The 25,562-nt window shown below is 44.6% G+C and overlaps 1 protein-coding gene across 1 annotated transcript in view; it reads right to left on the bottom strand.

Annotated features, from left to right (window-relative positions):
* Positions 1 to 17,755: 17,755 nt before the first annotated feature.
* Positions 17,756 to 25,562, bottom strand: part of LOC111956801 (protocadherin-16-like) — a 202,803-nt gene continuing 194,996 nt past the window's right edge. The window contains 6 exon segments of the mRNA XM_023977436.2: positions 17,756 to 19,886; positions 20,162 to 20,348; positions 20,471 to 21,138; positions 22,377 to 22,663; positions 23,461 to 23,591; positions 23,892 to 24,043. Coding sequence (XP_023833204.1) covers positions 17,862 to 19,886; positions 20,162 to 20,348; positions 20,471 to 21,138; positions 22,377 to 22,663; positions 23,461 to 23,591; positions 23,892 to 24,043 — 3,450 coding nt within the window. The 3' untranslated portion in view covers positions 17,756 to 17,861.

Here is a 25,562-nt window from a genome sequence, read left to right as displayed (position 1 = left end):
CAGCCAGTTCTTAGTGTTTCAGGGCCCTTCCAGCTTGTGTGTGGTGTGTGTGTGTGTGTGTGTGTCCTACAACAGTGATGTTGTAGCTGTAATTGAACACTTACTAAATAAGCATTAAACAAACTAGCAGAAGGGCCCTTTTCATATATAGGTTGCTTATCAAGTGGCACCCTATTCCAGAGTGCACTACTTTGTTCCGATTGAGAGCGCACTATACTGTATTAGTATGCATTTCAACACGATAGAAGGGGCCCATGTTCATTGTAGTAATTAGTAGCATACAGAAACAGCTGATTTAATATTTTCTGCCACCAATGTCGTTAAGTCATTTGTACAGCATCTACAGTTGAGAGCGGAAGTTTTACATACACTTAGGTTGAAGTCATTTAAAAACTCTAGTGTTTCAAACCCCTCCACAAATGTCGTTTAACAAACTATAGTTTTTGGCAGTCAGTGTAGGAATCTACTTTGTGCACGACACAATCTGTCTGTAAGACAAGTTGTTGGAAAAATTTCTGTCCGTATAAACAATTGTTGGAAAAATGTCTAATTTCACTTATGAGTCACTGTGATCACAATTCCGTGGGTCAGAATTACATACACTAAGTTGACTTGTGCCTTAAAACAGCTTGGAAATTCCAAGAAATATGTCGATGGCTTTGGAACTTTGATTAGGCTAATGACAGTCAGTAAGATCAATTGGAGGTGTAGCCTGTGGATGTATTTCAAGACCTACCTGTCAAACTCTGTGCCTCTTTGCTTGAGATCATGGGAAAATCAGAAAGAAATTCAGCCAAGGACCTCAAGCAAGGGAAAATGGTAGACCTCCACAAGTCTGGTTCACCTTCATCCAATTTTCAAACGCCTGAAGCACGGTAGCCATTGTTCATCTGTACAAACAAATTGATGTACGGCAAGTATAAACCACATGGGTCCACGCAGCCGTCATATACTGCAGGAACCTGCGTCGGAAGGAGACGCGTTACTGTCTCCTAGAGATGATCGCACTTTTGGTGCGAAAAGGCGTAAATGTCAATTCCAATAACACAAAGCAAAGAGGACTTAAGTGATGACGTATGCTGGAGAAAGCAGGCACAAAGTATCTATACCCAGTAAGACATCCTTTGGTCGCATAACCATGAAAGGCGCCACGTCCTAGAAAGAACCATTCTTCCAAAAACCCATAAAACAAAGCTAGGAACGTACGGTTTAGCAACTAGCACGATTGGGACAAAGATCGCTGTTTACTTTTTGGAGAAATGTCTCTGTCTATTGTAATCAAAAATAGAACTGTTGTGGCCAGTAATGGTCCAATCTGTATGTTTGGAGAGCGAAACAGGGGACGGCTTTGCAAGCGAAGACACACCCTGCGACCAACCGTGCTGAAGCACAGGGCGGTGTGAGATCATTTTGTGGGTGCTTGCTGAGCTTGCAGGAGAGGGACTGGGCTGCTTCACAAAGATAATATTGCATCATGCTGGAAGGATAAAAGTTGGTGTGGAAACTATATTGAAGCAAACATCTGCAGAGACCAGTACAGGGAGGATTGTTAAAGCTTGGTCGAAATGCGGCTTCCATGTGAGGATTAGACCCCAGGCGATACTTCACAAGTTGTGGCAAAATGCTGCTAACCAGGAGCAGGCTGGGCCGGTTGCTAAGTGACGAGTCCTGAGATGCGGCCTCAGAGTTTGGCCCATGGATGTTCAGGAAAAACACACCTCTTTTCCCAACCACCCTGTCTCTCTCCCCCCTTCTCCCCCTCTCTCATCCTCCCTCCCTCCCTCCACCTCCACCCTACCCCCTTCTCCCCCTCTCTCTCCCTCCCTATGACTCTCTCCACAGTGATGTGGTTGTAAGGCTGGCAGGGCAGGACAGGAGGCAGGGAGGGCGGGGCCTGGCCAAATGAGAAACAGATCGCCTTCACCCCACTATTGGCTTTTTCTCCCTGTGGCTTTTTTTTTGGTTTTCAAACGAAGAGAGAGAAAAAAGAGAAAAGAACACGCTCCAAAAATAGATTTGGGGGATCGCGTGCCAGTGGGTCGTGAAACTTTTTTTTCCACTCCCTCCAGTCACGCAAGTAGCCTGGCAAGACCTTGAGTTAGAGAGCAGGAAAAAACAGAGTCCGTAAAAGACAGGAGGGAGAAGGAGAAAGTCCCTGTGGAGGAATGGAGAGAAGGAGGAGAGGAGGATTGTGGGAGACAAGGCGGGAGCATCCCTGGAGCCGGGCGTTCCGCTGAGGGAGGGGTGGGGGGAAGAAGGAGAGTGAAGGGGGAGAGAAGGGGAGGGGTGCATGGGGGGTGGGGTTGGCGTGCGAGCTGCAGGTATAAGGGGCTTATGGGTAATCCTGGTTGCAGTGGAAAGAGTATTCTCCAGATCAGGCCTGGTTGGAGATGGATAGTAGCTGTCCTCTACAGGTCCTGCAGTGCAGACAGCTAGACGCCTAGACCACGGCCCAAAACGGCATCCTATTCCCTATGTAGTGCACTACTTTTGACCTGGGCCAATAGGGATCTAGTCAAAAGGAGTACACTATATAGGACATATGCTGCCATTTGAGAGGCAGCCCTAGACCACGTCCCGGAACAAACAAACAAACAACAGTAGATGCACGGCACAGAGACCCCCACCACTTCCCCAGACAGCATCAGAGCTCCTCAACAAACAACCACTGTAGAGGAACCCCTAGCTGCAGGATCTTCWGTCCACCTCCACCCATTACAGCTAAGACCCTTCAAATCGCCACGAAACGTTGGAAGGAAATATGTCATAATGGCTATGGGAACACTGGCTACATTGTAAAAGCAGCAGAGTTGTTATCGATTCTATTGGTTGCCAGGGATTAGCTCTACCTCAGAAGGCCCTCCCATCTTGGTCGTGTCACTACAGAACACTAGGGCTGCGTTCAAAATGCTATCCTATTCCCTACATAATGCACTACTTTTCACCAGAGTTCTATGAGCCAGCCCTGGTCAAAAGTAATACACTATGTAGGGAATAGGGTGCCATTTGGGATGCACCCTAGCTGCCTTTGAACAGGAGACAGTAAAAATGCCACACGGCAGCCCTGCTTGCTCTACAGCAGACATGTAAAAACCTCTATATCCTCCTTCCACAGTTTATTTCATGTCATTATGGCTTCAGGCTGTATAGAGCCCCTACTCTTTCCTCTGTCGTTCTCCTCTCCTCTTTTTTCTTTCCTCTTCTCTCCTCTCCTCCTGTCATCTCCCTTCCTCTCCCCTTATTCCTCCCTCTTCTCTCTGCTCTGAAATTCCTTGGAAACGGGAACTTGTCAAGGTTACATTTTTGCCTAGATTTATATTATGATAGGAAACAAAAAAGTATTTAAAAGTTTTTAAAAAAAGCAGAGAAAATAATCTTAACTGAAGGAGAGTTTTCAGTGTCTCACACTGTGTCCAGGGAAAGTATTACAATGTCCAGCACTAATACACACTGCTCACCTTACTGACCAGAAGCCTGAGAGACAGAGGCCAAACTGCACCAGGCTGATGTGAACGGATCCGGAAATGTGTGTGTGTGTGGTGTGTGTGTGGTGTGTGGTGTGTGTGTGTGTGTTGTGTGTGTGTGTGTGTGTGTGTGTGTGTGTGTGTGGTGTGTGTGTGTGTGTGTGAGAAAAGAAAATAACCTCAACAGGCAAACAATCAGCATTTCATAACACATATATTGGTACTCTGGTACAAGTCATGTGGACCCTGAGAAATAATAATAACAACAATAAGACTAATACTAAAGCAAAAGGCAAGGTATCCTTTGTTTGGCATTGGCTTTGGGCAGTGAACATGTATCTGATGTCACGCCCTGACCGTAGAGATCCTTATTGTGGTCTCTATTGTTTGGTTGGTCAGGGTTGAGTTTGGGTGGGCATCTATGTCTGGTGTTTCTATGTTGTCTATTTCTTTGGTTTGGCCTGGTATGGTTTCTCATCAGAGGCAGCTGTGTTTGGTCTCTGAGAGGAATACTTAGGGAGCCTGTTTCCCATTTTGAGTTGTGGGTGATTATTTTCTGGTTAGTGGTTTGTTGCACCTGTCAGAACATGCCTTCGTCTGCGTACATATAGTTGGTTTTTGTTCGTGTATTCATTTTGATTAAAAGTATTATGGATACGTACCACGCTGCACTTTGGTCCTCCTCTCCTTCTCCCGACGACGTTCGTTACATCTGCTTTTGTTTTTATCTATGTATTTGTTTTTTGTTCGTTATATCTCATGCGTGTTGGCATCCTGGTATCCCTATCTGCGTTTTCACACACACATGCATACACACGCAGCCACTACACCTGCTCATGTACACACACACTTGCACTTCTACACTCAATTACAGGCACCCATTCACACACACACGCACACACACATCCACCATCACACACACACACGTGTCAACCCACACCTGTTCATTTAAAACATGTAMATTTTATTTCCTGTTAGGGCCTATAAGTATTTCATAATATTATGTCCGTAAAAAAAATTGTTTTAATCATTTCTCAAATAGAGTCTTATTTGGTTTCTTATTCTATGAGTTATAATTTATTTCCATGCTATAGATTTCATTGATTGTTTCTTTCCAATTTCTTATTTGTGGTGCCGGAGGTTTATACCAGTTTCTAGTAATCTGTTTAAGTGCGGTTATTCTCTGAATTCTGAAGAGGTACTTGAAGGGTGCATGAGGGATTCTCCCCAGAAGTATGTGTTCTGGATTTAGAGAGTGTGAGCGTTCAAATGGGTCATCCAATACATTATATACTTCAGACAAGAAATTATTGAGGACTGGGCAGGAAAATAGTATGTAGCACAGGAGGTTGGTGGCACCTTAATTGGGGAGAATGGCTCGTGGTAATGACTGGAGCGAAATAGTTGGAAGGGTGTCAGATACTTGAAACACATGGTTTCCAGGTGTTTGATGCCATTCCATTTGCTCTGTTCCGGACATTATTATGARCCTCCTGTGGTATGTGGGTGCGGTTATTCCTGCTCTCTCTTCAGTTATGCTAGTAACTTGGTGTGGTGTCACAGTTGTTCTTTGATTGTATCATAGGAGAATCTTGACTGAATTTTCCAAGAGTATTCTCCCCAGAGTAGAGAGTTCGTTGTCTTGGACGCGTTTCTACATATATCCTCGGAGTACTCTTGGGTTTGCAGCTCGTCTTCCCAATTGGTTACCGCTATAATATTCTCATCTTTTGTTTCTTTTTCGATAATTCTGTATATGTGCCCCAGCACATTCTTGGCATTTACCTTGTTATATGTCTTTGCTATACATGTATATCTAATTAAAGAATGTATATCATTAAGCATTTTATTACGTCCCACTGATTTAGTAAGCTAATTTCTTACTTGTAAGTAACTGTACAATTTAGAGTTCTGGAGGTTGTACTTCTTAAATGTATCTACCCCTTGTTTGTGAACATCTGATAATACCTGGTCAGTCCTTTTCAGCTATTTTAATGTGTCATCAATCATACTCAGCTTAAAGTCGCTGTCCATTACAATTTCTCGCAGGTAGGTCAGGTCTGTTTCGATGCATTGTGTTTTGGTGATCATTGTCCGGACCTTTATGATGCTATTTATACAGGTATTTTCTATCTTCCTAGTGTGTGTATTAATTGTCTTCATAAATATAGTTGTACTTATTGGTTTTTCCATTTGTTAGATTTCCATCTGTCTATATTTAGCTGTTGATGTCGGGTTCATCCATACAGTAATTGATTTTAGTTGGGCGGCTATGTAATAATTCATTAGGTTTGGTAGTGCTAGTCCCCTTGCTTGTTTACATTGTTTGATTGAAGTTTGACACAGGCTTTTCTTCCTCCCCAGGTACATTTACTCAGGAGTTTGTCCCAATGTTTAAATGTATTTGGAGTAATAGTTATTAGTAGATTTTGGAACAGGAATACAAATCTTGTCATTCATTTTAATAGTTTCAATTCTTCCTGTTATTGGAAAAGGTACTAATGTACATCATTGTAGTTCCTGTTTAAGCTGTTTATCCAGTGTTCCAAAGTTATACTGATGTAGTTTTGTCAGATCTTGGGGGKTAGTAATCCCTAAGTATTTCAGTTTATTTTGATCCCTTTTAAGTTTAAACTTAGTTTTGATTTCTTGGGATATTGGTTGACCTACCATYATTGCTTCTGATTTCCCTGTATTTTGTCTGTACCTAGATATGGCACTGTATTGTTTAATTTCATCCATAGTGGTGGGAACTGACTGAGTGTGTTGGTAGAGAATCAYGTTGTCTGCGCACATTGCTAATTTGTGATCTTCCCGATTGATCTGTAGACTTTCCAATTGTTTCTTATATTTTYGGCAAACAGCTCCCACTTAAAATGAAGATTAAAGGTGACAGAGGATCTCCTTGTCTTGTCCCCCTTAGGAGATCAAAAGAGTGTGATCATGTACAATTGACCCTTATTCTGGCATTTGGTGTTTTGTACATCATTTGCAGACAGTTCAGAAACGTTTTACTAAAGTAAAATGTTTTACATGCATGTGTGGGTATCTAAGAGCATCTTCACAGACAAATACCTCATAACCCTGTCATAAAGGTACATTGCTGGATAGATATTACTCTGTTGGAGGGTATAATACTGTTTGTTTGGAAGGATTTCTCACCCTAGGAATTTGGTACTATACTGTTCACCTTGTTAAGCACCTTTTATTCCATAATTGGTGAGTTAACATCTTTCAAGGAACAATAAAAATACTTTGAACCTAACGTCTATAGTCAAAGACGTGGAGCTGATCAAAGRAATATTGGCATATTGTTCTCCAGTAATTCCAAGAGTTTCAGCATTTCAACAGCTTTTTACCCATGTAATGGGTGCGTGTTGGTGGCAGGAAAGTCAGGCGCAGGAGAACGAACTTGGTATAAATGGAGTCGTTTAATAAGTGCTGACCAAACTCCAAAACCAAAATATATAAAAATAACAAAGTGGGTACAAAACCCGTCGCACACCAACACATACTAGTACAATCACATACAATAAAACAATCTCCGACAAGGACATGAGGGGAAACAGAGGGTTAAAAACACAACATGTAATTGATGGGATTGGAACCAGGTGTGAAGGAAGACAAGACAAAACCAATGGAAAATGAAAAATGGATCAGTGATGGCTAGAAGGTCGGTGACGTCGACCGCCGAACACCGCCCGAACAAGGAGAGGGACCGACTTCGGCGGAAGTCGTGACAACCCAGTTGTAAACTAACAGCKTCAAWCARCTCAGTGGGAACACAGGTGTCTTAATGAATCTATAGACATAAAAAATATATAAAGAGCTCCATCTCTCAGGAGGAGAGGAACGATAAGATCAGAGTAATTACCACATGAGTAATGTCTGTGTGTTTGAAAGTAATGAATAAGAAAGTAAGAGACAATGATTTGAGTTCAACAGATCAGAAGTCTATTTGAACTAAACTAGGATTGCAGCCCAAATGACACCCTATTCCGTATTAGTRCACTACTTTTGACAAGGGCCTATTGCGCAATATACTGTATTAAGAATAAGGTCCCATGGGCCCTAGTCAAATTTTGTGCACTTAATAGGGAATAGGGTGCCATTTGGGATGCACWTYAAGGAATGAGGACACAGGGGTGAAAGTAATATTTCATTTCAAGTCAAGATGTCCGTCAGAAAAATACAGGCTGCTATTGCATGTGAGTGGAGCGGCCAATATGAACTACAATCTCTAGTGACTGTGCTGTTGAAGTAAATATGATATGTTTCATTTGGTTCTGCCCAGAGTCTCTCATTTAAACTGTGTGTGATGACTACACTCCTGACTTATGACTCATCTATAGCATCATGACGGGAGTCCAGCTGTGTGTGTATGTGTGTGTGTATGTGTGAGTCTATGTTACACTCACAGCAGGTTGTGCTAGGCTCTGTGATGGTTACACTCCTGTCCAGTGTTTCGTCACCCCTCCCTCTATAACCCCACTGTATGACAGTGCCCTGTGAGGAGTATAAATTAACCTGTCTAACTGTGTGTGTGTGTTCCTTGTGTGTCTGTGTTTGTGTGTGTATGTGTGTGTACAACGTGCGTACTTGCATATGTGTATGCATGTGTGTAATACAGTGCTGCATGCCAAGGTTTGGATTACATGTCCAGGAGTGTAGCAGAGCAGAGCCCTGGAGAGCAGCCTAGCCCCGGACCGGTTTCAGCCCTGTTTCATCAGCCTGAATAGGGAAGTGTTCGCCATCCAGCGCCTGGCTAGAGGAACTTTAGCCAGCACCAGGCCTTCTCACAGAGTGACGCAATGTGAACCCACGACAGGCCAGGCATAGAAAATTAAGACCCTCTCCTCAACTGACCTTCCATTATCTCTATAAGTATGTGTACATCCCAAATGGCACCCTATTCCCTATTTAGTGCACTACTTTCAACCAGCAATGTGTATAGGGTGCCATTTGGGACACAMRCGATCTAATAACATACGATATCCACGAGTTTCCCRTGTCCCATGATGCCTTGCGTGAATTATGGGCGTTATTTCCGGTTCGAAGTAAACAAACGGTTTCTTCATTCATTCATTCATGAAGAGCTTGCCAAACTAATAATGATGTGGGAACACAACCTGACGGAGATCAAACATTTTAATATTAGCCTACCTATACCCTCCGTAATTGATAGTTGGGAAGATGACGTGAAGAAGTGGCATCGTATCACGTACGGTAGCATATTTACTTACTTTGTTGAATCCGTAGCTTGCGATGTTAAGGCGATGAGCAACTTAAAAAGTTYGGAGGCGTACCAATACCTACACAGTAACAAAGTCGGTCGGGTGTTATTGCAGACATAGAGCCGAGTCAGAGCCTGCACGCATCTCATCACAAGGCGTGGGTACTAGCATCAACGACAGGTGTCATACAGACAGCGGGTTAATAATGTATTGCAGGGCCAGGACGCTCTTGTAGTCACGCTGCAACAATTCTGTGGAAGGTCAGTAAAGTAACAACCAAAAATGACATGAAAGTGCAGGACAACGGGTATTCCAGGAGAGGTTTGGGAAACACTGGGTTAGATAATAACAAAAAATATTTTCTTCAATATAGGTTGAGAGTGCAGTTACAGAGCAGATGTAGACAGCAGCAGCAAGGCAGGCCCAAGCCAACATGATTCAGCCCACACGAACACACCTGTCTCTTATACACATCTAGATGTGTATAAGAGACAGGTGTAAAACTGAACACAGCACAACACTAACCTGTAGGAAGTGCACAATGTTTTATGAGGCCTACAAATGACCCCCCGTACAAGGAGCTACATTGATGGAAGAAAGCAGGATCCAAAGTGCTTCACAGCTACKGCATGATGCTAGGAAGCTGCGTCTAACAGCCAGCACAGCGAAACGACTCCCCAAATGAAACACTACAGATCCCCAAAAATTTGTAAATGAGCATTTGTACCCAACCTTCACTGGCAATASAGCAACAAAGCATGGCAAAGAAAACGAGGTCAATGTCATCACACTCCTGGAGAGCAGAGGGCATGTTGTGGAGAACAGAGGCCTGGTGGTGCACCCTGACCATCCTTGGTTGGGAGCCAGCCCAGATGGGATCCTTGATGCAACACAGCTCCTTGAGATCAAGTGCCCCTTCAAGAGTTCCACGTCTCTGACAGAATTTCTGAGTCGGCCAAATAGTGACATCAAAAGCTTGGATGATGGATAGTACCTAATTCGTCCCAATGGAAAGGATGGTTACTACCTTCAGGTGGGTATTTTTTTTCTCAAGAAAATAGATTAGCTGTATTATTACAAGTATTGAACATTGTATTCTAAACTCATACTAATCAGAATTTTGTGGCAATGTGCTTTCTTATTCCTTCTTTCGGACACAAGTGACCATGATATACCTGGACCTACAGTGCTGCAAGCTGGTCGTCTGGACACCAAGCGAGCAGATATAAGTGGACATTCCATTTGATAAAGACTACACAGATGCACATGTGCAACAGCTGCAGAAGTTCTACTTTTTACACATGCTACCTCGGTTGGCTGATGATTTGGCTGAAAAGAAGATACATCTCTGCCCAAAGTACCTGGAGCTCTTTAAGTAAATGGGGATGAGCAGTAGATTGAATATGCTGGGCATACACAATTCAATTAGTTTGAGCGTGCACTTACTTCATTAAGTACTGTTTTAATAAATATACTGTATATATTAAATAACACAAAATATACTAATATATTAGATAATCAATTTATTAAGAGGTATTGTAACGAGTGCGCTGAGAGTCGGGAAGCAAGTTCAGGGAGTGAGTGTTTTAATAAATAAAAGAACCAATGAACACGAAACACAAACAACGCACCGACATGAAAACAGAGTCAATAACACCTGAGGAAAGAACCAARGGGASTGACAGATATAGGGAAGATAATCAAGGAGGTGATGGAGTCCWGGTGAGTGTCATGAGGCGCAGGTGCGCGAGACGACGGTGACGTGTGTGCAGGATAATAAGCAGCCTGATGACCTAGAGGCCGGAGAGGGAGTATACGTGACAGATATACCTACACGAACACAGTGTAATGATCTCTCACCAGTTTATTTTTCATAGGACAGAACCAGTTAAAATAGGCAAGTTGGTACAGGCAGTTGTGTGAGCTGACAAAACAAATACAGCTAAGTTGGAATAAAAGAATGTTACAAATGCTGACARTGTTTTGCAGTTCATTATTAGGAATAAAGTGATGTACATTTTTGGAATACATACACGATCAGTGCATGTTGTTAGTCATGTTGATTGTGTTAGACATTGTGTCTATTTGCTAGAAATAAACTCTCCTCACAGATTTACAATAGCTGCACAAATTTGAAGTATGTTGTCAATTTTAGGGACCAAACTAATAGGCACCGTTTGTGAGAGAATCTTGTACACCTTATGACGCCTTATTGCTCGTTCCACATGAATACGGACATTAGCAATGCGTCGTGTGCGAGTGACCTGCTCATTTGTCAACTGGCATTGCTTGCGTGTAAATGCTGGTAAGACCAAGCATACGTTCCCTTCCTCTAGCAAGTCCCTAATTGTGAAGCCATCACCTCATCTCCAGTATGCAAATGGTCGAGAAACCCTGAGTTCTGTGTTMTGAACCTATAGCTACATYTCCCACCATAAGCCTCTGAAATGAACATAACCCTTCCTGATGGAGCAGTTGCAACYAGATATGGCATAGTAGTGACTGTAAGATTCAGTTCTTGAGTCCMGATTTTTTGCCTTCTGCAAAACACTTTCTGTGCAGTCAATAACACAAGTTATGTTTGAAAAATTCTCCTGAAAAACCTTTTGGCATAGTAGCCTTTATTGTCTTATGAGGCAGCCATGGAATGAGATCCTTGGTGTGCTCAGCAATGACATTTATCCAGAATTTCTATGTTTTACTGACCTGACCGGGTGACCTTTTGAAGCGTCTTGCTAAATCAGCTATAACAAAGTTCTGWCTAAGTTTCAGTAGTGTCAACAGAATTTGGTCTACAACCGGCATTGTTGATGATGTAGGGGCAAAACCTTGCAAGCAAGWCACAAGAGTCTGCATCATCTTTCAATGTAACATCGGCAACAGACAGTGACCTCTCRGGGGATGGTGCAGTCGTCATGGCACGTGATGATAGGTCCTTTGGAGTAGGTGTGGTCCTCCATTGCCTGGTTTGACCACTGTGTTTGGGCATCATGGAAGATCTTTGAAATAGGACCTGGCTCCTCAGAAACCTTCACCACACCAGGCTCATCTGCAGGTGATGATTAGTTGAATATGAATATAGATGTTTAGTTCATGAGATTATTTGGTAAGGATCTGGAAAAGCTAATACACTAATTAGGGATTCTTGTAAAAACATTTAAAACTCCCTGTGCCTTACTTATAGCGTTTATCAGACTATTCTCTACTGCAAATAAGTACTCTAAACTCAGTGGGATACATAGACTAGGTTTAATATTTTCTAAATAAATATTCCGTATCTATTAGCTAGAACAGGGAAAGAAATTAACACCKGCCAAATACAGGGTAAATGTTGGCTGTGGCAGGTAAACATTTCAGGTCACCTGCCACCATGGCAGATAATATTATTAGAAATTAATAGAAGAATAACCTAAGAATAATCATGGATTAAGGTTACACAATATGTACCATATTTCCAATGTCAGGTAGCCTACCACTGACTCAGTGTTTACAATTATAAAGTGTTTAACAGATTTCACAAGTGTCAGATTTTTTTTCAAGTGGCTGGTAGAAATTAAAAATATTAATTTCAGACCCTGACTAGAAACTATCGTAATCAGATTCTAGTAACAAAAACTGAAGACAAACACGCGATATCAAARCTAGTTCACATACCTGTTCTTGTGACATGTCTGTCAACCCTCCTGCTGAGGCGGCGTCTCTTCTCTGGTGGCCTCTCATAACCCAGAAACAGCATTGGGTGTGSGTTATCCTGCGTTGGAGTCTTATCAACAAAGTGAAACGAGCAAACATACAACTTTTTGGGGGGCTTTTTTAAGTTTACATTTTTGAGCCAATTTCTTTCSGCTTCATCGTCATTTGGGAGGCGATGGAAACTGTACCAGTGAAGGGAAATCTTAATGCTACGGCATACAAAGACATTCTACACGATTCTGTGCTTCCAACTTTGTGGCAACAGCTTGGGGAAGGACCTTTCCTGTTTCAGAATAACAATGCCCCCRTGCACAAAGCGAGGTCCATACAGAAATAGTTTGTCGAGATTGGTGTGGAAGAACTTGACTGTCCTGCACAGAGCCCTGACCACAACCCCATCAAACACCTTTGGGATGAATTGGAACGCACACTGCAAGCCAGACCTCATCGCCCGACATYAGTGCCCAACCTCACTAATGTTCTTGTGGCTGAATGGAAGCAAGTCCCCGCAGAAATACTTCAACATCTAGTGGAAAGCATTCCCAGAAGATTGGAGGCTGTTATAGCAGCAAAGGGAGGACCAACTCCATATTAATGCCCATGATTTTGGAATGAGATGTTTGACAAGCAGGTGTCCATAGTTTTGGTCATGTAGTGAAGAAGGAATATTAGATAATGGGGAACGTGTGTAAGCTACTGATCTACAAATAGATTAGACAACTAAGTCATGTGGAGGAGAACATTGGCATAATGGTCATTTTGATATGAATGTTAAATCATATTAATAGTAATTATACATGCCTGGAAAGAGCAGTAAATACATGGTTTTGATGGGTTGGAGAGAGAGGGGACTGTTGTTGGAGACTACTGTACTTGACTTCATATGGTGACTTTATACTCTCAGAGCCGGTTTTCCAGACACAGTTTAAACCTAGTTCTGGACTAAGAAGCACTTTTTATGGAGAATCGTCATTGAACAAGCTTTTTAGTCCAGGACTAGGTGTAAGGAGTTACGCAACTGGTGGCAGGGAAGTCAGACGCAGGAGAGCAGAACTAGGTAATAGCCGGAGCAGTTTAATTCCAAAACCAACGGCATCAAGAAAATAACAGCTTGGGTACAWAACTCGACGCGCACCAGTCAACATGTGCACAAGAACTTACAAACAAACAATACCACACAAAGACATGGGGGGAACAGAGGGTTAAATACACAACACGTAATGAGGGAAATGAAAACCAGGTGTGTGGGAAAACAAGACAAAACAAATGGAAAATTAAAAATGGATCGGCGATGGCTAGAAGACCGGTGACGTCGACCGCCGAACACCGCCCGAACAAGGAGAGGAACCGACTTCGGTAGAAGTCGTGACACTAGGCTTCATACTGTATCTGTCTGGGAAACCGGCCCTCAATGAAAAGCATCCTACATTGTATAGGCCTCTTACACATTAGATATTGAAACCACCATGACGCTTCAATCAGACTCACTCATGGAACCCCCTAGCTGGGTAGTTATATACCTACCATTGACCTTCCATATAGCTAGCTACATACATCAACCTACCAGGAACACAAACCCTCTAACAAAGCAGGAACTGGTAGCTAGCAGTCTGAATGGAGTCTGGAGGAGAACCCTGCCACTTCATTTCCATGGACTGACTGCTCCTAATAACGAGGTTAGTGTCTAACTAGACCAGAAAAAGATGGGCCCCTATGGGCCCTAGTCAAAAGTAGTCCACTATATAAGGGATAGTGTGCTATTTGGGACAGACTCATTTACATTCAGCCCTGGTCATAAACAATACATTAAAGACTATCCCATCCCATCTGGTCTTCATTCACTAGAGCTCTCAGTTAGTGGTCTTCTTTCTAATCTAGTCATGTAGTTGCTCCTCATATTTAACAACCACTCTTTGTTAATCAGAACAAGAGAGATAGAGACAGTACACTGTATTGTATTCACATAAGTACTTTAATCAGGCACTTTGACAAGAAGAAAAAACATCTGGCACATCAGGGAAGATATATGATATGCGTAGACATTCGGGGGAACATGTATACTATGTGCTACGTTCGGTAAGAAAGAGGATGTAAAATTGTATAAATAACAAACTGTAGAAACTGGTGAATTGACAAAGGAAAAGCTCAAAACAACATGATATCCCAGTTTCTTAATTTCAAACATAGATAGCCTTGTGTTTTAGGGGCAATTTAACATGGCTTAACAAACACTTTTAAAGGTTTCTAAGTTGGTGTGTGTGCGTCCCAAATGGCACCCTATTCCCTACCTGGTGCACTACTTTTATAGCACACTATAGGGAATAAAGTGCTATTTGGAACATAGCGTCTGTGTCTCAAGGTATTACTGTAGTTTCTCAGAGCCAATAAAGGCAACGTTTCTTCAACTAACATGTTCACAAACTGTCAGGCTGGAAGAAGCTCCAATGTGACAAATTAAGGAAAATGTCACACAGGTCTACATGGGTTACGTCCTAAATGGCACCCTATTCCCTATTTAGTGAACTACTGTATAGGGAAGTGCACTCCTTTTGCGGAGGAAAAGACCCCCATAGGGCCCTGGTCAAAAGTAGTGCACTATATAGGGAATAGGGTGCCATTTGGGACTCATTATTGATGTTATGTTCTGGTACCAAGAAGTGGTGCATCGTCAGACACTAGTTATTAGCTAGTTACACCTAACTATTAGTGAAAACTAACAATACTGTTAATTAACAATACTGATAACTTAAAATACTGTAGCTCAGAGAAGGAACKAAGAGAAAACTGAAAAGCAATGACAGCATTTTAATTAGTGCTCTGGTCTCAGTCCTGCATGTGATTTGAAAAGCAGTATTGCAGAGATTAATCTGGCTATGTGCAACACAATGTCACCTGCAAAGAAATTATGAAAATATCTGTTGCAACGAGCTCCTCCTGGTTCAGAATGCTGGAGAGAATCCCATCGGTACTGAGATGAGATTAGTGAGCTACAGTCTGTCAGACGGACACTCACAACTCCTACTCAAAACTCAAGAGGTACACACACAACCCCTGCTCAAACCTCAAGAGGTACACACACAACCCCTACTCAAACCTCAAGAGGTACACACACAACCCCTGCTCAAACCTCAAGAGGTACACACACAACCCCTACTCAAACCTCAAGAGGTACACACACAACCCCTACTCAAANCTCAAGAGGTACACACACAACCCCTACTCAAACCTCAAGAGGTACACACACAACCCCTACTCAAACCTCAAGAGGTACACACACAACCCCTACTCAAATCTCAAGAGGTACACACACAACCCCTACTCAAACCTCAGGGTTGTCCACAAAGAATGTAAGCGGGGCACCGCACCACAATGTGTACTGGCTGTGCCACTATATACAGTATGTATATAAAAAATAAAATAAATTGGTTTACTTTATTTGGTATCCCCCACCGTACTCAGCAGCACCACCTTGTTAAAAAATTCTGGGGAGAATTCAAACCTCACAGGTCACACACAACCCCTACTCAAACCTCATGTCAGCTGTTTTGTCGCCTGTCTGTCTGGATGGTTCGACTGCCACTACAATAACAACTAGACCTGTCTGCTGACATACATGACATTTGTTGTATTTTCCCCTTGTTCTATTGCTGACAACTTTGTAGTTATATTGCAGCTGGTCTCTGTGATGTTTCTGACCTCCCCTGTCTGTGTCTGAGTGGTTCTGCCCTTGTCTGGGTCTGCTATGCCACTAGAATACCAAGTAGACCTGTACGGCTCCTCGTGATTCAAATCACAGCAAAGACACCTGAAAAAAAGGACACGATCAATCGGTGTCAAGTTCACCTAAACTAGACTGGAGGAAGAAACAAAGGAACATGTGTAGGACATGAGCACATGTGTRMCTGATCCTTTCAAACAAGACTCAAAAGACTGTCTGCATCCCRAATGGAACCCTATTCCCTTTATAGTGCACTACTTTTGACCAGGTAGTGCACTATATAGGCAATAGGTGCCATTTGGGAGACACACATATGGCACACTGAATTAGTATGAGAGGGATCCAACACTTCACCAGATTATTTTTGAAAGCTTCTTGACCAAACACTGTATTGATACTGGTATCATGTTCTTYCAGCAAGGCAAGCTCTTTTTTCGCTCCTCTGTAATAAATATTTACAAGAAATGACAGCATATCCCCCCAATCAATCACACTAATAGAAATAAAGAGCTTTTTTTCGTTCCAAGAACACAATGGTTAAGTACATAAAATAGAACCAACATACAGTTCACACATACTGTTACATAGCTAGAAATATACACATATGGAAATATATTCTGAGGCTATAACAGCCTTCTGGCACAGAATTAGTGCCATTTCTAGTCAGAAACCAAAGTCAGTATAAAAATATCTTCTACAGAATATTGACATCATGGCTCCCCATYAGAATGTGCAAATCCTGGGTAGTTTTGTTCTCTTGACACTGATTGGATTGAGGGAAGAGGAAAAGGCAACATTCATTTTCGCCTCAGTTTTGATTCTAGTTCAGTTTGAGAGTCCCATTAGTTTTTGATGCAGCTACCACCTTTGAGAGTCCATTTGAGAGTTACTTCATTATTTAACTACAGTGCTAACCACACTCTGTGTTCTAGCCAGAAGGGAGGGTACACTGTACGATACAGTCTATTGACACCAGATACTGTGACCATTACACATTAGGAGGGGTACCACCCTGCAACCTAAATAGGGTGTCAATAGAGACATCACCTCTGTCTTTTGAGGAACAATAACTCAGTATCAGTCTTCCAATCTCTAGTACCTCAGAGTCTACAGGGCCTATATCCTCATCTCAGTCTACAGAGTCTATATCCTCATCTGTTAGTCAATAAAGTCTATATCCTCATCTGTGAGTCGATAGTCTATATCCTCATCTGTGAGTCAATAGAGTCTATATCCTCATCTGTGAGTCGATAGAGTCTATATCCTCATCTGTGAGTCAATAGAGTCTATATCCTCATCTGAGTCGATCAGAGTATATCCTCATCTGTGAGTCGATAGAGTCTATATCCTCATCTGTGAGTCGATAGAGTCTATATCCTCATCTTCAGTCATACAGAGTCTATATCTCTCATCTACAGAGTCTATATCCTCATTGTGAGTCGATAGAGTCCTATCCTCATCTGTGAGTCGATAGAGTCTATATCCTCATTTCAGTCTAAAGAGTCTATATCCTCCTAGTCTAAAGAGTCTATATCCTCATCTGTTAGTCGATAGAGTCTATATCCTCATCTGTGAGTCGATAGAGTCTATATCCTCATCTGTGATCGATAGAGTCTATATCCTCATCTTGAGTCATAGAGTCCTATATCCTCATTTCAGTCTACAGAGTCTATATCCTCCTCAGTCTACAGAGTCTATATCCTCATCTGTTTAGTCAATAGAGTCTATATCCTCATCTGTGAGTCCGATAGTCTATATCCTCATCTCGGCCTCTTCACTGTGCTCCATGCTGTGTTCAGTGGTGCTGATCATGGAGGCTGAGGGGCCCTGGGTGACGCCAAAAGGTGTGATGGCCGGGGAGCGGGCGGCTAGGGGGGACAGGGAGGGGGAGAAGCTGGGGGACATGGCTACTGAGGAGGGGGAGCCCTCGTGACTGATGGGGGACCTCCGTAGGGAGGCCAGATGGGGGAAGGAGGACCTCCCCACAGATGGTTTAACGGGAGCAGGCTTGACCGGGACTGTCTTCGCCCCGGGGTGGGCTACGGAGGTGATTAGCGGCGGGGGGTCAATGCGAGGGGGTTTGGGGTCCACCTTGGCTTTGTGCTGGAGMGGTCTGCGAGGGTTAGGAGKGKCCGTCTCATCCTTTAACCTCGCTATCTCCGTGAAGACGYTWGCTAATGGCTGGAACTGTGGGCACCAGTTCAGCAGGTAGTCCCAGTTATAACTGCCCCTCAGCTCCTCGTCACTGGCCACTATGGCTGTGAGGGAGCCGTCCACAGCGGGTTTACCATCCACTGGGAAGGCATAGTCTTTAGGGTGGGAGATGTTCAGCCCCCTCCCTACCCCCAGATAACCTCCTCCATCCTCCCTGTAGACAGGCACCTGGCCAGCCAGCAGAGTCCCACTGAGACTGGCCAGCTTCTTGGCCTTGAACCACTGGTTGGAGTCCATGTTGGGCTCACAGGAGACGTCAGACAGCTGGTCAGCGTCCTGCTGGATACCAGAGTCTGGCCCGCGGGCTGAGATGTGTTCCTGCATGGACGAAGAGATGGAGGAGACACGGGGGTACTCGTTGATCATTCGGATCTCATCGTCCTCCGCCGCCTCCGCTGAGCCACGCCCGCTGGAGTGGGATGGGTCCAGGGAGCCCCCGCGGGGGTATGGCCCTCCCACACCACTCCCAGTTTGGTCGGAAGCGTACCCTGGTAAGGCCTGGTGGTAGATGCGGTCGTTCCGGTCGTTGCCAGTGACTTTAGTCTCCTCTAGTTTGTGYAGCATSGTGCCRTGGCCGGGAGAGGCTGGAGGTCTGCAGCRACTCTGCTGCTCCTTCCTCTGACGTCTCAGTCTCACACAGAACAGAGCCATGGCRATGAAGATGAGGATGAGGATGGCTCCCAGGGACACAGCGATCACGCTGACCAGTAGCAGGTTCATGTCCGATGCCACGCCGAAGGAGGTGTGTGTTACGTCAACGGTGAGGCGAGCGGTGGCCACACGGGACGTCTCCAGAGGGCTGTGGGCCKTCAGGTCAAGGKTCATCACACGGACCTCCCTCTTGGMCCTGCTCAGRTGWCGGACRTGGCTGTCCATCTTCAGGGARACCACGCCYGTYGATGCATTGACCTGGAAGTAGGGCGAGGGGTCAGCTAGGGAGTACAGAACAATCCCGTCCACTCCCTCGTCCTCGTCTCTGGCTGTCACCTGACCGATGCTCTGGCCCTCCTTCGACCCTTCAGGAACTAAGAAGGAGAACTCTGGGTCGGAGAACACAGGGTCGTACTCATCCTCCCCYRTCACGTACACCTGGAYGGTCACCGTKGCMGAGTAGTTCCCTGCGTCCATGGCCAGAGCTACAAAGTTGAACAAGTTGACTTTCTCAAAGTCGAAGGTGAAGCGAGTCCGGACCTCACCTGACGTCTGGTTGACCAGGAAGGCGTCTTTCCCCTCTCCAGTCTTGTCCAACATGTAGTAYCTCAGCTGTCCGAAGACTCCCGTGTCCTGGTCGATGGCGTGCAGCATGGTGACAAGGGTGTTGTGAGGCTGGTTCTCTCTGACGCTGGCGGTGAGGACAGGCAGAGGGAAGTAAGGTCTGTTGTCATTAATGTCCTTCACCTCCACAGTGACTGGAGCCAGCGCATAGTGACCCTGTCCATCTGACGCCTGCACAATGATCACATGGGATGCCTAGTAGGNAATGTCCTTCACCTCCACAGTGACTGGAGCCAGCGCATAGTGACCCTGTCCATCTGACGCCTGCACAATGATCACATGGGATGCCTAGTAGGAGGAAGAGAGGGAGAAGGGGAGAGAGAGACAGCAGAGAGAGAGATAGTGAGATGGAGAGATAAAGAAGGGAAATTAATTGCCAGCAGCAGAATATACAAACAGGTGGATAACCAACGACTAATCCAATCTATTTCTATGTCAAACTATTTCCTATATAGTGCACTAGTTTTGACCAGGGCCCATAGGGCTCTTTAAAAAAGYAGTGCACTATATAGGAAATAGGGTGCCATTTTGGGCACATCCCAAGCCAGGAAGTGCCATGGTACCTGTCTCTCATTGTCCAGTGGTCTCTGCAGCCTCAGGGCTCCGGTCCAGCGGTCTACCTGGAACATACCCGTCTCATCCCCAGAGCTGATCAGGTACTGCACCTTCCCTACTTCCGAGGAGTCTGGGTCTGTTGCAGACAGGCTGAGGACTTCAGTCCCTGCAGCTGTTCCTTCACTCAGCACCACACTGCAGGGTTCAAGAGGATTTTATCAATCGCTTTTCCTTAAAACATGACATTTGGTTCCCCAGTGCAAACACATGTAAAGAGGAATTAAGGACATCTAACAAACAACAAAGTACCAAGTTACCTGTACTCTGCCCTGCTGAACGCCGGAGGGTTGTCGTTAGTATCCGTCACACTGATCAGCGCAGAGACAGCCGAGCTCCTCTGGGGCACTCCACGGTCCGACACGACCACGGTCAGGTTGTAACTGGACACTGCCTCGAAGTCCAGCCCCTCACCGGTCAATACCACGCTGCCTACCGTCTGGAAGCCCCGTCCTTCAAGGAAGCGTACGCTGCTCTCGATTTGGAAGGCATTGCCTGAGTTTCCGCTGGCTATGGTGAAGTCGAAGCCGCAGTTGTCGCGTGACGCGTCGCCGTCGGTCGCCTCCAGGGTCAGGATGGTGACGCCTGGAAGGCCGTCCTCTGACACCGTGGCTCTGTACTCTGATTGGTGGAAGACGGGCGCGTTGTCGTTGACGTCAGTCACCTGGACCTGTACAGTAGCGGTGGAGGAGAGGGCTGGTGTTCCCATGTCTCTGGACTCTATTACCACCAGGATAGAAGGGTTTTCAGAGTTAAACTCTGCCTGCTGGGTGATGAACAGGGTACCATTGCTGGGGTCGATGTAGAAGATGTCCCGGGTTGATGACATCACTCTGTAGGTGACGCGGCCGTTCTCCCCAGAGTCGCGGTCCGTGGCTGTCACAGTGACAACTGCACTGCCAGCTGGGGAGTGCTCTGCCAGAGTCATCTGGAAAACACAAACATGACCGGGTGTATTCAGGGATGTACCCAGAATAATTGAGGCATGTTGGACAGGTAGGTTAATGGTTAATGGTATCAGGTATCTGTCTTAGTAAACTAAATGAGGAAGATCGATACATACACACACATGGCATCATTATTGATCTGCATGTACATAAAATAATACAGCTAAATCTGATCAAGTTCTCATCGTCTCTTATGGCATCCTTATACAAATGCCTGCCAAAATAAATGCAGATTTTCCAAAGGCTAGTGGAGGCCGGTTAGAGGATAGACTACCTGGTAAAGATCCTGTGTGAACGTAGGAGCGTTATCATTGACATCCTCCACCAGTATGGTGAGGTTAGCTTCAGTCTGGTGTTTGGAGTCAGTTGCCATGACAGTCAGCGTGTACCAGGTCTTCTCCTCGTAGTCCAGAGGGGCAGTCAGAGACACCCCGCCCCCGTAGCGGTGGATCCCAAATACGCCCTGGGAAGACGGGTCCAGGTGGAGGGTGTAGGACAGGGCGGGGCCTGAGTCCACGTCATTTCCTGTCACCTGGGTTATTACCGAGCCAACCACAGTGTCTGGAGGGAGAGAGGAGAGCGGAGGGAGAGAAAATAAGGGAGATGGAAGGGAGGAGAGAGAGATTACTTGCGGAGAGAGAGAGATANTTGACGTCAGTCACCTGGACCTGTACAGTAGCGGTGGAGGAGAGGGCTGGTGTTCCCATGTCTCTGGACTCTATTACCACCAGGATAGAAGGGTTTTCAGAGTTAAACTCTGCCTGCTGGGTGATGAACAGGGTACCATTGCTGGGGTCGATGTAGAAGATGTCCCGGGTTGATGACATCACTCTGTAGGTGACGCGGCCGTTCTCCCCAGAGTCGCGGTCCGTGGCTGTCACAGTGACAACTGCACTGCCAGCTGGGGAGTGCTCTGCCAGAGTCATCTGGAAAACACAAACATGACCGGGTGTATTCAGGGATGTACCCAGAATAATTGAGGCATGTTGGACAGGTAGGTTAATGGTTAATGGTATCAGGTATCTGTCTTAGTAAACTAAATGAGGAAGATCGATACATACACACACATGGCATCATTATTGATCTGCATGTACATAAAATAATACAGCTAAATCTGATCAAGTTCTCATCGTCTCTTATGGCATCCTTATACAAATGCCTGCCAAAATAAATGCAGATTTTCCAAAGGCTAGTGGAGGCCGGTTAGAGGATAGACTACCTGGTAAAGATCCTGTGTGAACGTAGGAGCGTTATCATTGACATCCTCCACCAGTATGGTGAGGTTAGCTTCAGTCTGGTGTTTGGAGTCAGTTGCCATGACAGTCAGCGTGTACCAGGTCTTCTCCTCGTAGTCCAGAGGGGCAGTCAGAGACACCCCGCCCCCGTAGCGGTGGATCCCAAATACGCCCTGGGAAGACGGGTCCAGGTGGAGGGTGTAGGMCAGGGCGGGGCCTGAGTCCACGTCATTTCCTGTCACCTGGGTTATTACCGAGCCAACCACAGTGTCTGGAGGGAGAGAGGAGAGCGGAGGGAGAGAAAATAAGGGAGATGGAAGGGAGGAGAGAGAGATTACTTGCGGAGAGAGAGAGATAMWTTTTTTTATTGTTTATTTCACTTGTGTTTATTATCTATTTCACTTGCTTTGGCAATGTAAACATATGTTTCCCATGCCAATAAAGCACCTTGAATTTTTATTGAATTGAGAGAGAAAACAGGGTTTGTGAGATTGGTATATGAGAACAACTTTATAGCTGTAGAACTAGCTCCTACCTCATAACATATCCTATTACATCACGTTGCTTTTTAGGAATATATTGCAGACTTCTGATTTCTTTTTTTTCTGAATTGGATATTTTATGCAAGAAACTGTAGACTTCAGATGTACGGCAGGATATGAACARAGGGGAACTTGGCTTCAGAACGACTCATAAAAAGGTCMGTTTTATCACTGAGAACTGCTGAGTGCTGCTAGAGAGAGAAGGAGTAAGGATCAGGGATAAGATCTCTGGACTAAAGGTTCACTGTTAAATTGACTGCGTCTCAAATGTCTGAGATTCTTGATATATACACCCCTTGGTCAAAAGTAGTGCCCTACATAGTGAATAGGGTGTCAGTTAAGCACACTTGGGTTCAAATACTATTTCAAATCATTCAAATACTTTGAGTGTTTGCTTTAGCCTGCCTGAAGTGTCTGATGGGGGGGGGGTTTGCACTTTTACGAAGCCCAGCTAAAGTATTTAAAATGAATTCAAATAATATTTGAACCCGGGTCTGCAGTTGAGACCTGTGGGTCATTGACTTACTTTCTGGTACTCTGATCTCACGCGGAAGAGGGATTGTAGGACTGTTGTCATTGAGGTCCACGATGATCACCGTGAGGGTCGCCGAGCCGGCCAATCGTGGTGTGCCCCGGTCCGTCGCCGTAACAACCAGCCTGATGCCATGGAAATGAAAAAATAAACTGTCAGTTGGAGTTTAGTTCTTATCTTTTATGTTTCAGGTTTCATAACCTTTCATCTCCTGCTGTCTTWTATCAGAACCTGTTGTATCCCAGAGCATGACAGAAATGTAGATTCCAAGAGTACAGGAACAGSGAGAGTATTTATAGACTGAAAACAAAGGTTAGCCCACTGAGGGAAACCACATGTCAGGCCGATTGTGAACAAACACACACACACACATACACATACACTCACACACTCTCACAACCACATCCCAAGGCCCTGCCACTCACTTGGTTTGTGTCCAGATCTCTCGGTCCATGATAGCGGCGGTGGTGATGCTTCCGGTCAGCGAGTCGATCTTGAACAGGCCGCTGAGAGACGACGACCTCAGGCTGTAGGTCACCTGACCATTCTGGCCCTGGTCTAGGTCATCAGCCACCACCTGCATGGGACAGACAGGAAATCACATGACCGAGGTCAGAAAGAAAATCAAAACAAAAAAAGCAGTCTTCTGATATCACTGGTTTTCTTTTGTCTTAAAAGCAAGGTGTGCTTGTGTTTATGGTTAGCCATTTCCAATCTGTTTTAACGTGTAGGAAACAGATTTTTCTGTCATTGGCTGTTGTTCAGCCTTCCCTTGCTGTTCAATGTTTTGAATGTTGTTTTGTTTTTGAAAGCAATACAAAAAAATATCAAACATAATAATAATCTGCCAACACCTGGGGACAGACAGGAAGTCACATGATCAGAGGTTAGAGAGGAAATCAATCAAAACAAAGAACAGATTTACAACAGCTGTGGAACAGTAACAGGACCTGGTAATGAATATTGGACTTGGAACAGTGGAACGAGAGTTTATAAAAGGGTTCTATATGGCCGTGGCTTCATACAGCATAGTATATATACTCAACAGGGACGTTGGAAACRCACTGCATTATAGGGACAGGAACAGACTGTCACCTCTCAGAACTACCACAGCAGCACTGACACTTTCCAGGCCTTCTCTACTGTCTGAGCAGAGCATCTTCTAGGCCACAACCTAACACTCCTTCTACAGCCAAGCATAATATCAAATCAAATTTATATAGCCCTTCGTACATCAGCTGATATCCCAAAGTGCTGTACAGAAATAATACTAATAATACGTGTGTGTGTGTGTGTGTGTGTGTGTGTGTGTGTGGTTGTGTATAATGTATTATCAGTGTGAATAGTGAGGTGTGTGTGTTTTAGAACGCAGTGTGATAGTGAGGTGTGTGTGGTTTAGAACACAGTGAATCGTGAGGTGTGTGTGTTTAGAACACAGTGTAAATAGTGAGGTGTGTGTGTTTTAGAACGCAGTGTAATAGTGAGGTGTGTGTGTTTAGAACACAGTGTAAATAGTGAGGTGTGTGTGTTTAGAACGCAGTGTGATAGTGAGGTGTGTGTGGTTTAGAAACAGTGTAATGTGAGGTGTGTGTGTTTAGAACGCATTGTGATAGTGAGGTGTGTGTGTTTAGAACGCAGTGTGATAGTGAGGTGTGTGTGTTTAGAACACAGTGTGATAGTGAGGTGTGTGTGTTTAGAACACAGTGTGATAGTGAGGTGGTGTGGTTTAGAACGCATTGTGATTAGTGAGGTGTGTGTGTTTAGAACGCAGTGTGAGTAGTGAGGTGTGTGTGTTTAGAACACAGTGTAATAGTGAGCTGTGTGTGTTTAGAACACAGTGTGATAGTGAGGTGTGTGTGTTTAGAAACAGTGTGATAGTGAGGTGTGTGTGTTTAGAACACAGTGTAATAGTGAGCTGTGTGTGTTTAGAACACAGTGTGATAGTGAGGTGTGTGTTTAGAACACAGTGTGATAGTGAGGTGTGTGTGTTTAGAACACAGTGTGTGATAGTGGGTGTGTGTGTTTAGAACCACAGTGTGATAGTGAGGTGTGTGTGTTTAGAACACAGTGTGATAGTGAGGTGTGTGTTGTTTAGA

This window comes from Salvelinus sp. IW2-2015, linkage group LG4p (assembly GCF_002910315.2).
Source record: "Salvelinus sp. IW2-2015 linkage group LG4p, ASM291031v2, whole genome shotgun sequence".
Classification (NCBI taxonomy): domain Eukaryota; kingdom Metazoa; phylum Chordata; class Actinopteri; order Salmoniformes; family Salmonidae; genus Salvelinus; species Salvelinus sp. IW2-2015.
Note: the sequence above shows the minus strand (reverse complement) of the source record. Positions and strands in the feature narration are given on the sequence as shown.